Source organism: Lissotriton vulgaris, chromosome 9 (assembly GCF_964263255.1).
Source record: "Lissotriton vulgaris chromosome 9, aLisVul1.2, whole genome shotgun sequence".
Classification (NCBI taxonomy): Eukaryota; Metazoa; Chordata; class Amphibia; order Caudata; family Salamandridae; genus Lissotriton; species Lissotriton vulgaris.
This window is the reverse complement of record NC_141697.1, coordinates 1,150,225,362-1,150,236,341: the sequence shown is the minus strand read 5'-3', so window position 1 is coordinate 1,150,236,341 and position 10,980 is coordinate 1,150,225,362. Positions and strand designations below refer to the sequence as shown.

Here is a 10,980-nt window from a genome sequence, read left to right as displayed (position 1 = left end):
AGGGTCTAAATACTCAGCTATTCTGACTACACCCTAAACCAGATAACTAATGGACCTCTCCTATTTTAAAGCTGCAACTGTTACTTGCATGATTCTTCTTGTAGTTTCACATAGATCGCTTTAACAGATGTATTTGGGTCCTCTCTGTGTTGTTAGCTAGTTCTATGTGAAGTGCTCTGCTGCCCAAGTGGTGAGGCCCATACCATATAAATAACAACATTACATTAATAACAAATAAAGTCCTTTTAAAAGGTATACTAGATAGAAAAGAATTAGATTTACAATATTTCATTTTTATTGAAATTTTCTGAGAAAGGCAATACACATTATTTTCCATAAAATGGCATAAAAACAAAACCAAAACAGTCATTTGAATGAAATATACACAACTTGCCCCTTTCTGGAGAGTACCCCATTTTGTGGGTAGTATCCTGGTGGCAGGACTCCATCTATTTACTAAACACCTTCAAAGATTTGATACACACCATCACAATGTACTCCAAATAAAAACACATTTCTAGTGAAAAATGTAAATTTGCACTAGTGTGGATCACACAGTGCATCAGGCAAAAACAACAAACACCAAGCAGGCAACGGAAAAAACTATAAGACTGTGTGGAGATGCCTGTCTGGGGGAATTTCCCTCAGAACACTTCTACCCCTTATGCTGAGAGTACAAAAAGACCAGCAAAGTTGTATTTAATGGTCTGTGGAGAGGGCTATAGAACGCTGTTCACCCACCTGGCATTTGTAATACAATACATGCAGTTGTACATAGAAGAAGTGAGAAACATGGACTGTGGGGCTGGAAGCATCCCTATACAACAGTGTACTATTAGTGAGTGTGACTAGCATGAGGTAAACCACAGCCCAGTGTGAGATTAACTGAGCCAGTGAATGGCACCACAGTTTTAATGCTGCTTGCAGCTATGCAACCCCAAAGCAGTTATGAGTTCTCTTAATAAGAATGTCCTTGGGAATTTACTTTTTGCAAACCTTGATATATAAAGTATATGGCACTTTTCTAACTCAAAGTTGTGCTAAATTCTTGAGATATAAATAGCCTGAAGCATAATGTATCATAGTTGTTATTCTATACCAGCAAGTAGTCTTCAAGTAACAGCTGTTGCTATGCATTAGATGAATGTAATGCATCATCACAAACAGGGCATCGCAATGTAGTAGTCAATGGATCTGCAGTAATGTGTGATGACGTCACTATGTTCTATGGATGAAGATGTTGCCACTTACATTCCCACTGAAATGGGTTTTGATGGTGCACAACAGCATGACAAGGTCACTCTCCTACCAAGAATACAATTAGCAGTATTTAGCACAATGTGCCATTCAGTGGTGGGGTAGCACTAAAGCATTTGCAGGACGCCCCAATGCACAATCAATGAAGCCCTATTGAACAATGCCGGATCATGTCAACATATACTTTCCATTGCAGACAACATAGTTGATAAACACATTTAGAGGACATAAAATTCCAAGTATCAGCTTGTAATTTAGAAGATAAAAAGTAATTTCATGAAGTAGAGTGATCACATCATTCAGGGTGAAGATTTCTGAGAAGTGGTCACTTTTGCTTGCTGATTGATGATGTCATAAACATGCATGTGGGGTTGTTGTCTGCATCCACTGGCTGCATACAAGCTTATCTGGGACCCAATTCATAAGCTCTATTGCAGCGATCCAGTGTACGTCTCATGCTGCAGGATGGCCAGAGTCATCTTGAACACCATACTGAAACCATCAAAGATACTGATTCATGACATTAATGTGTCTGACATGTGAGTGAGTTGGTGGGCTAACTATGATGAGATGCTAACCAGATGTTCCAAGGTCATGACTCAAATATGATGATGTTGACAGTTAAGAGTAAGATTCTTGTGGGATATTACAAGTGAGTTTGTTGTGTCCACCATTCATAATCAAATGGAAGGACAGATCACTTTCAGTAGGATTCATTGCTGGTCACTTCACTAAAATGGCATGAATGTCTATTTGCTTGCTTATTGACTGAGAAAAGATGAACATGTATTCCATCCAATGACCTGGTGACCAGTCTGACACTCCACTGTAAAGAAATGTCAGGCATCATCCAATATTTAATTCCACCTCCCAGTGCATATGTCTATGATGAAATTTGGCAGCTTTCTTCAGTGTTAATCCATTTGTCATTGAAAATCCAGGGCTTCATTTACTAGAGGCCTGCCCTGCCGGATTATCCTTTTCAATGTTGCTCCGGTGGTGCAGGTCTCTCGATCATATCTACGAGGCCACTGAATGCCTCACACTTCCCTGGGGAGGCGTGCCATGGGCGTTGCAGTGGGTGTTCCCACTCAACCACCATGTTTTTTGACACATTCTCAAATTTACAACAAAGAGTAAATCTGGGAATGTGTCAAAACTCTGTGTCTCCCCAGGAGGGGGGTAAGGGTTGTTTTTGTGAAGGAAGATGTCCCCTCCTCCACAAAAGCAAACTGATTTCATAGCAGACACCCTTGCACCATGGCACAATGGAGCCTGCATTGGCGCATTGGCGCATGCCAGCCATTTGTGCGTCATCGCTATGAAAGATGACAGGAATGCACCTATCTGGTAGATCTGTCTCTTCCTGCCCTTTTCTTTTGAAGCTAGGTAGTGCAGCAAGAAGCCTTGTGGCTGCCCTGCACCAAAATATTGTAAGTGAGGGCCCCTGATTTGAAGGCCAAATCATCCTTTACTTTTGTAGTAAATGTGTTGTATTTGTATAGCGCGAACAGTCACCCGTAAGTATCCCGGCGCTTGTACTCCTACCACAAGGGAACCCCTCCTGGCTTTTCCTTGTGAGGTGTCCACTCCTGGGCATCCCATGGTGAAACCAGGCATCCCTTGTGTATCGGGGGCCGTTGTGGAGACTAAGCAAGCTATTGCCCAGAGTTGCAGCGTGGGGCCCATGCTTAGATTCAGCACTGAGGCGAGAATATCCAGTCAGAGGAATTTAAGCCCGATCCCGCCGAGGCGGGAATCGAACCCTGGTCCCTGGCCAGCACTCTGCATCAAGGTCTGCCGCTCTAACCATTGAGCCACACTTCTCCACACCTTCACAGTACTTATTAACTATGCCTTTACTGTTTTGTTTCAGACAGATCTTTATATAAAAAAAAATGCCAAATTAAAATGTAAGAAAAAGGGAGATCTATTTCTTAAAAGTGTTTGGAAGGACTGAATTATACATCCACCGTTGGAACCACCAAACATTAAATACCCTCAGCATGGAGCAAACCATTATGTTTAAAATGCTCTTCACTCTTTGCTCAAATTGTTCTACTCATACAATCTAAACCCATATATTACTCTGCTTTTTTGCCTTTGACCTTCTATTGGATGGTTAAAATATTCTAAGTGCAAATATTGTTGGATCATATAGAGAAACTGCCAAAAACAGATTAACAATAGTAGATATCATAGGAAGAAAACACTTAAACTAGACTGATAATCCAATGGAGTGAATGAGATCACATGATGCCATGTGCATGTGCAGGATACAGTTATGTTTTGCAATATGTATCTGACTGATTGGCAAGAGGCTAGTGAATGAATTGGGATATTAGCTCAGGATATTAGTGGTGAGAGGATGCCAAGTAGGACTTGTTTGTAAATGAAGGTCCCTGGTGAATTGGGTTAAAGTGAAGCAGTTGGCCAACAGGAATCTGAAGTAGTGACGAGTGGATGGGTTGGGCAATGTAAGGGTTTCAGTAGGCCTAATCTACCACATTCATTGTCTGTTAGAAAACTCCATTTTGCAGTAGTAAACAGATTGGAGACGTTGTCTGTTTGGCGATATTGGCATTGAGATGTCCAGAGTTTTGGATAACGGGTTGGGCTCCTGATGCAGCAGCTCACCGTCAGGTTTTTCCAAGGTGGGTTGGAGGACTTTATGGAATGTCCAGTATATGGCACTTTGGAAAGGATCAGAGAGTTTTATGCATGGATGGGATACGTAGAGCTGCCATTTGGCTCTACTGTGCCTTTATCCTTCGAGCCCGTGTAAGCTCCAATGAAAGAGCCATCTTCATTAAACTGTCCGTGATCTCCGTCGCCATAATCAACCAGGCTGTCTCCACTTACAGATGCCTTGACATCCCCACCTAAGGACTCCAAACTTCCCTGGAGAGGTTTTTCATCACTGTCACTGGAGAGAGAAAGGAAAATGTGAGCTGGAAATCTAGCCAGGATAGCTTTCAAGATATTAGCAATTATTTGCAGTATAACAAAGCCTGTCTTGCTAGAAAGCTATCAGGTTTTACAAATGTGGCAATTGCTTGCAAAACATCACATCACATAGGGTTCGCATTCAGTATAAGTGTTTATCTAATTGCTAATATTACTCATGTGTTAAAAAAACCATGATCAATGAATTCTGACCAGTGAAAAAACATTCCCCAAAAGCTGACATTTGTAATAAGGAATTCATCGTACAATTTCTTACAGTATCAAAAAATACATCTTTAATAAATTGTATCAGTTTATACAATAAGGTCCTGAAGTACAAAACATGAGTTTTAAAATACTGGTCCCAATTTGTGACGAGTATTTTACGGTCAGTGTGGAATTTTGCGAACTGACCCAAGAAATAATAGTCGGTTTGCAAAATTCCAATTCACAATGGGTTCCCATCTGACTTGCCTCTGAATTCAAATAAGCTATGTTGCAAATTGTGACTTACTCCAATTGGGTGACAGGGAAGTACAGCTGAATTCAAAAAGTTTTATTTTTCGAAAGTTGTCAGCTGTCCCCTGGACCACTGCTATATTCCTCAACAAACTTTCTGTTTTTTAAATTCACAAATGGGAATGTGTCATCTTCTCTTTTGTGAATTGTTTGCCATACTAACTCCGGAGTCTATACATTTTCAATGTTTTGCCTTAGATATCAGTTGCAAAACTTTGATACACCTCATAAAAAATCCTTATGCAGAAAGTAGATCTACAACATGCCTCTTTCAAATTGCGATTCCTTATAGATTCGCAAACCCATTTTAGAAGTCGCTAATAATTTAAAGACTTCTAAAATAGAGTTTGTGCATTAAAAAAGTTGTTATAGTTAAAATAACTGTTTGTGACCATAATGACAATTTATAAATTAAGCTCAAAATGCATATGAACAATGGAATAAAATAATGTTCCCCAATAACTACAAATGGCTACAAACTTCCTTACCCTCTCACATTTTACCAGTCAAGACATATCCATACCATTCATCCTTCCACATAATTCACCTATTCATATGTACAGTCCCTATGTCATGCAGATAGTGAACATCTGTCGCATTCTAAATAAATGGAAGATAAATCTTTGTTATAACCCAAGGCATGTCCTAAAGCAACCACTAGAAACCCAGTGAAAGCTAATTTCCCCAGGTAAATATATCACTATCCCATAGCTTGCCATATATCTTAAGCAAAAAGAAATCATACTACAGCCAGTAGTGATGGAACAATTTTTATTGTGGGGGGTAATGCCATCAATATTATAGCACCCAAATGAAGTGTAATAAATGAGCCACGCCCACTTAGCAAGAGAGTGGTAAGGGAGCAATATTTAGCTGGTGGTCAATTTTGGATTATACTGTCTCAAATATTTACTGAAGCATCTCATTGTCATTTATCAACAACAAATTTTCCATTGGAATGGCCACTTATTTGGCACAGACACAATGCTACTGATAAACATATAGCCACACACAATGTGTAGAAATTGGATTTCAGCCAATATTTGTCATTTGGGCATCACCAAGTAAAGCATTTTGAATTGCTTTGTTCGTATTAAAATCTTTATTTCCATCACACTTTAGAATGACCAAAAATGCGTTTTCCTAGGTGCTCACATAATTTTGAATATTTCTACAATTCATTTATAGGTATTTAAATGTTGTTGAGGTTAGGGAAAAAAAACAACCTCCTTCAGGCTTTCCTTTCATACCAGCACGGGTTCCATATTATTCACTTTCCAAAATACTCTTACTTCACAGTCAGATAAAGAAAACACAGGCTATGTGTTAAAAGAATAAGCACCAATTGTCACAAGACATAGTCTGACATCTAACCTTTGTCTCTGAATGCACAGCAAATGTGACAAGATAAAAATAGAACTTAAAGGCAATTTTTTTGCTTATTCACCTTCTGAACTACAGCATGAATATTTTGGGGTTGCAGCAGCACCCCAGCAACCCTGCTTCCTGCGCTTCTGAGTGCAGCTATTGACAATGAACAACCTAGACAGACAGTTCTCATTTAGCAACATGGAGCTGAAAGTCCCATAGGTGCGAATGGTTTTGCATTAGCTAATTTGCGATTCCCTAATTGCTATTCGCAAATCAGGTAATGCAAAGTCAAGGGTGCCTGGAGGCCTAAGGCTCCCTTGAAACACCCCACAAAAAAACTGTGTACTAGTAAAGCGCACATATGCCTTGTAGTCATGTGTGCTCTACTTGGCACTTTGAAAAATGCAGTTTTGTGCATTTTTCAAAGTTTGCACATGGTTACCATTGACTTGAAGTCGATGGCAATTGCATTTTCCTAAATGCACAGTTTGTATTTGGAAAATGCTTCATGCATGTGCTAAGGGTATTACAATTCAGTGCGTAGACCTGGCTTGTCTTTGTGTACTGTCTCCGCTATATGAAGTGGACGTCTTACATATGCATAGGATCGACCATGAGGTTCAAAGAATACGGAAGGATACCGGCATAACCCAACAGTGATGTGTATGTGTGAAAAGTGTTTTAGCCCCTACAGTTTGACATTGAAAACCAAAATGACCAAAGAACAGAAACCACCAGAAGATCAAAGACAAAAAACAGCCCTTGAAACGCAGGGTCCAAAAACAGCGTGAAAGATAGCATTTAAGAAACCACATTATTTTCTCGAGGCGGGATCCAGATATATTAACCCCTTGGCCGTGGCGGTAAGTCCGCCGCGGTGCTGGGGGGGGGGGGCCACGCTGCGCCGCCCTGCTCATGACAGAACCACTCCTTCACGAGCCACGGGCGCGCTGTGCTTGTGACGGAGTGGTTCCATCAAGGCCCCGCCCGCTCAATAGAACACGCCGCGCAGGCACGGAAATGATGCCGTGCAGGCGCGGCGGACGGGCCGTGACGGAACTATTCTGTCACCAGCACAGCGCCTCCGTGGCTGGTGACGGAGTGGTTCCGTCACCAGCACCCAAGGAGTTAAGGTTTTTTTTTTCACCTTCTTGATCATTTGGCAATTGAAGCTGACCTTTATGAAAATTGTATCACTTGCCCCAGGGCCTTAAGTTATGAGCACCGTCATTAAACAATGTCTAAAATGTGATGGATGAGGTCATTAAAAATAATAAAGTAAAATGTCCAGAGCTCTCGTGGGCTTTATAAATATACGTTTAAATGGCTCATCGGGCCAATTACGAACACTTGCTTTACTAGTACACCAGAGCAGCTGCTAAATAATAACACATATCGTTTAGTTTAGTTATTGTTTCAGCTTCAAAATATAAGCCACACTACAACAGAATCCACAGTTCGAATAATTAAATTATCAGGAAATAAAATTGATTCGGCGAATTCTGATAATATTCTAGTGTCAAACAATTGATAGCCGAGTAACTTGAAAATATGTTGTGAACTCGTTTGTGTCATCTGAAAACCACGAAATATAATCCTGCTAAGATGCTAAAGACATCTAGCAAAAGGATCATTATATAAGTCACCAAATTAGGTAAAAAAATATGTTTCAAGGGAAGTGCCAAAAGCATGTATAGGGTCTAAACTAATAAATACTGAAGTTTTGGTTGGGGATGATTCCTTGGAATCGGTCATACATTTTGTAGCATTAAAAGGTATGTCCAAAGATTTCTACAAAAAAAGTTTAAATTCAGTTAGCGAAAACTAACTTTATTCAACATTCTAAGAGCTACATGATTCATTAGTGGGCAGAAGAGTTATCATCAAACGTGAGCTTGCCATCTAAAAGAGTGTGCAAAATTGCAAAGTCTTCTGAATTGGAACTTCAATTACATTTTTAAAGCATCACAAAGTTTACATTCTGTGAAGCTTGTCAAGTTTTTAAAAAAGTAGAGGCAACTTCACCAGCTACCTTTGGGTGGGCCTCTGACTTTCATGCAAACTGGAAAACCTGCCAGTTGTACAAAATACGATTTGGAAAAGGGGGTGGTGATGAACAGAGTGTCTGAGTTAAACAGACCACTCTTACCCAGTCCAAAGATCAGGGCTTGATCCATCACCGTTATTTATCGCACTGCCCCATCCCAGCTCAGAACCTGGCTATATGCAAATCAGTCTGTCCCTGGCCCAGTGCATCATGGGAACAGGGCAGACTAAACTACCAAGCCAATTCTTCACCAGAAAGGAGACAAGCTACCGGGGACCGGTTTCTGGCATTTCAGCCTTCTTCGGACCGGCTTGCTTGAATCCTGATGGAGCAGTGAGAAAGGGACTCATGTCTGAGTATACCCTGCCACACCTATAGTGGCCAAAAACGATTTGGAAAAGGGGGTGGTGATGAACAGAGTGTCTGAGTTAAACAGACCACTCTTACCCAGTCCAAAGATCAGGGCTTGATCCATCACCGTTATTTATCTCACTGCCCCATCCCAGCTCAGAACCTGGCTATATGCAAATCAGTCTGTCCCTGGCCCAGTGCATCATGGGAACAGGGCAGACTAAACTACCAAGCCAATTCTTCACCAGAAAGGAGACAAGCTACCGGGGACCGGTTTCTGGCATTTCAGCCTTCTTCGGCCCGGCTTGCTTGAATCCTGATGGAGCAGTGAGAAAGGGACTCATGTCTGAGTATACCCTGCCACACCTATAGTGGCCAAAAACGATTTGGAAAAGGGGGTGGTGATGAACAGAGTGTCTGAGTTAAACAGACCACTCTTACCCAGTCCAAAGATCAGGGCTTGATCCATCACCGTTATTTATCTCACTGCCCCATCCCAGCTCAGAACCTGGCTATATGCAAATCAGTCTGTCCCTGGCCCAGTGCATCATGGGAACAGGGCAGACTAAACTACCAAGCCAATTCTTCACCAGAAAGGAGACAAGCTACCGGGGACCGGTTTCTGGCATTTCAGCCTTCTTCGGCCCGGCTTGCTTGAATCCTGATGGAGCAGTGAGAAAGGGACTCATGTCTGAGTATACCCTGCCACACCTATAGTGGCCAAAAACGATTTGGAAAAGGGGGTGGTGATGAACAGAGTGTCTGAGTTAAACAGACCACTCTTACCCAGTCCAAAGATCAGGGCTTGATCCATCACCGTTATTTATCTCACTGCCCCATCCCAGCTCAGAACCTGGCTATATGCAAATCAGTCTGTCCCTGGCCCAGTGCATCATGGGAACAGGGCAGACTAAACTACCAAGCCAATTCTTCACCAGAAAGGAGACAAGCTACCGGGGACCGGTTTCTGGCATTTCAGCCTTCTTCGGCCCGGCTTGCTTGAATCCTGATGGAGCAGTGAGAAAGGGACTCATGTCTGAGTATACCCTGCCACACCTATAGTGGCCAAAAACGATTTGGAAAAGGGGGTGGTGATGAACAGAGTGTCTGAGTTAAACAGACCACTCTTACCCAGTCCAAAGATCAGGGCTTGATCCATCACCGTTATTTATCTCACTGCCCCATCCCAGCTCAGAACCTAGCTATATGCAAATCAGTCTGTCCCTGGCCCAGTGCATCATGGGAACAGGGCAGACTAAACTACCAAGCCAATTCTTCACCAGAAAGGAGACAAGCTACCGGGGACCGGTTTCTGGCATTTCAGCCTTCTTCGGCCCGGCTTGCTTGAATCCTGATGGAGCAGTGAGAAAGGGACTCATGTCTGAGTATACCCTGCCACACCTATAGTGGCCAAAAACGATTTGGAAAAGGGGATGGTGATGAACAGAGTGTCTGAGTTAAACAGACCACTCTTACCCAGTCCAAAGATCAGGGCTTGATCCATCACCGTTATTTATCTCACTGCCCCATCCCCGGGAGCTGGTTTCCTTCCCAGTGTAAGAATTGGCTTTTGTAGTTTGGTTTGCCCTGTTCCCATCATGCACTGGGACAGGAACAGACTAATTTGCATACAGCCAGGTTCTGAAACTGGGATGGTGCAGTGAGCTAAAAAACGGTGTTGGATCTAGCCCTGATCTCTTGACTGGGTGAGAGCTTTCTGCTTAATTCAGAGACTCTGTCCCTCACCACCCCTTGTTGTAAATAGTTGTACAAAATAGGCTGGGAACATACTCCCCGGTGGATGTGAGAAAACGTCAACTTTGCTGATGAGGAACTCTTACTATGTTTTGTATTATATCAGCCATCATACCCGTAACCAAGACAGGTATTTCCGATACTCTAGGTCCAAATTCATTTGACATTTCTAGCCACCTTTAACATGAACATACAACACGGCGTGCTTTTTCAGGATTTTTTCCCAAGGTAAAGTTAAGGCTTTTGCATACCTGAACCACCACTGTCTTTTATCTGAGCTCTTTCAGAGAATGTATTAGCCATGGTTTTTAGTCACCCTCGACCTTGTGGTACTTTTCTGAAATTTTTCTTGAGCTCTCAAATAGTGTTATTTTCTAAACTATGTAATAAATGCTGTGGTGGTCATCCTCACTACTTGGGTACCCAGACTAGTTTAATTATTTAGGGGGTGGGTGTAGCATGCTGCTCACCATCACCTATAAACATTAGAGTGCATAGAAAAAAAAAGTTAGTAACCCTTGAGTATTATTTGCAGGACCCCAAAAGTAGAGGGACCGGTCATAGGCATCTGACTGTAGAGTGAAAGAGGTTCAAATGTAGGGGGTATATTTAATATTGTTTAACGCTATGCAAGGCAGAAAGAAAAGTAGCTGTGTTGCGCTGTGTGAAATGAAGAGAGCAGAAATGCATCATATCTACTATTATAGATCGTAGAGCTGGTGCACTCTGTGCTG

General features: G+C 41.9%; 1 protein-coding gene across 3 annotated transcripts in view; it reads right to left on the bottom strand.

The window, feature by feature from the left end:
• Positions 1 to 272: 272 nt before the first annotated feature.
• Positions 273 to 10,980, bottom strand: part of CHL1 (cell adhesion molecule L1 like) — a 449,119-nt gene continuing 438,411 nt past the window's right edge. For all 3 annotated transcript variants that reach the window (XM_086939199.1, XM_086939197.1, XM_086939198.1), the window contains one exon: positions 273 to 4,183. In XM_086939199.1, coding sequence (XP_086795325.1) covers positions 3,973 to 4,183 — 211 coding nt within the window. In that variant the 3' untranslated portion in view covers positions 273 to 3,972. The remainder of the gene's footprint in view (positions 4,184 to 10,980) is intronic.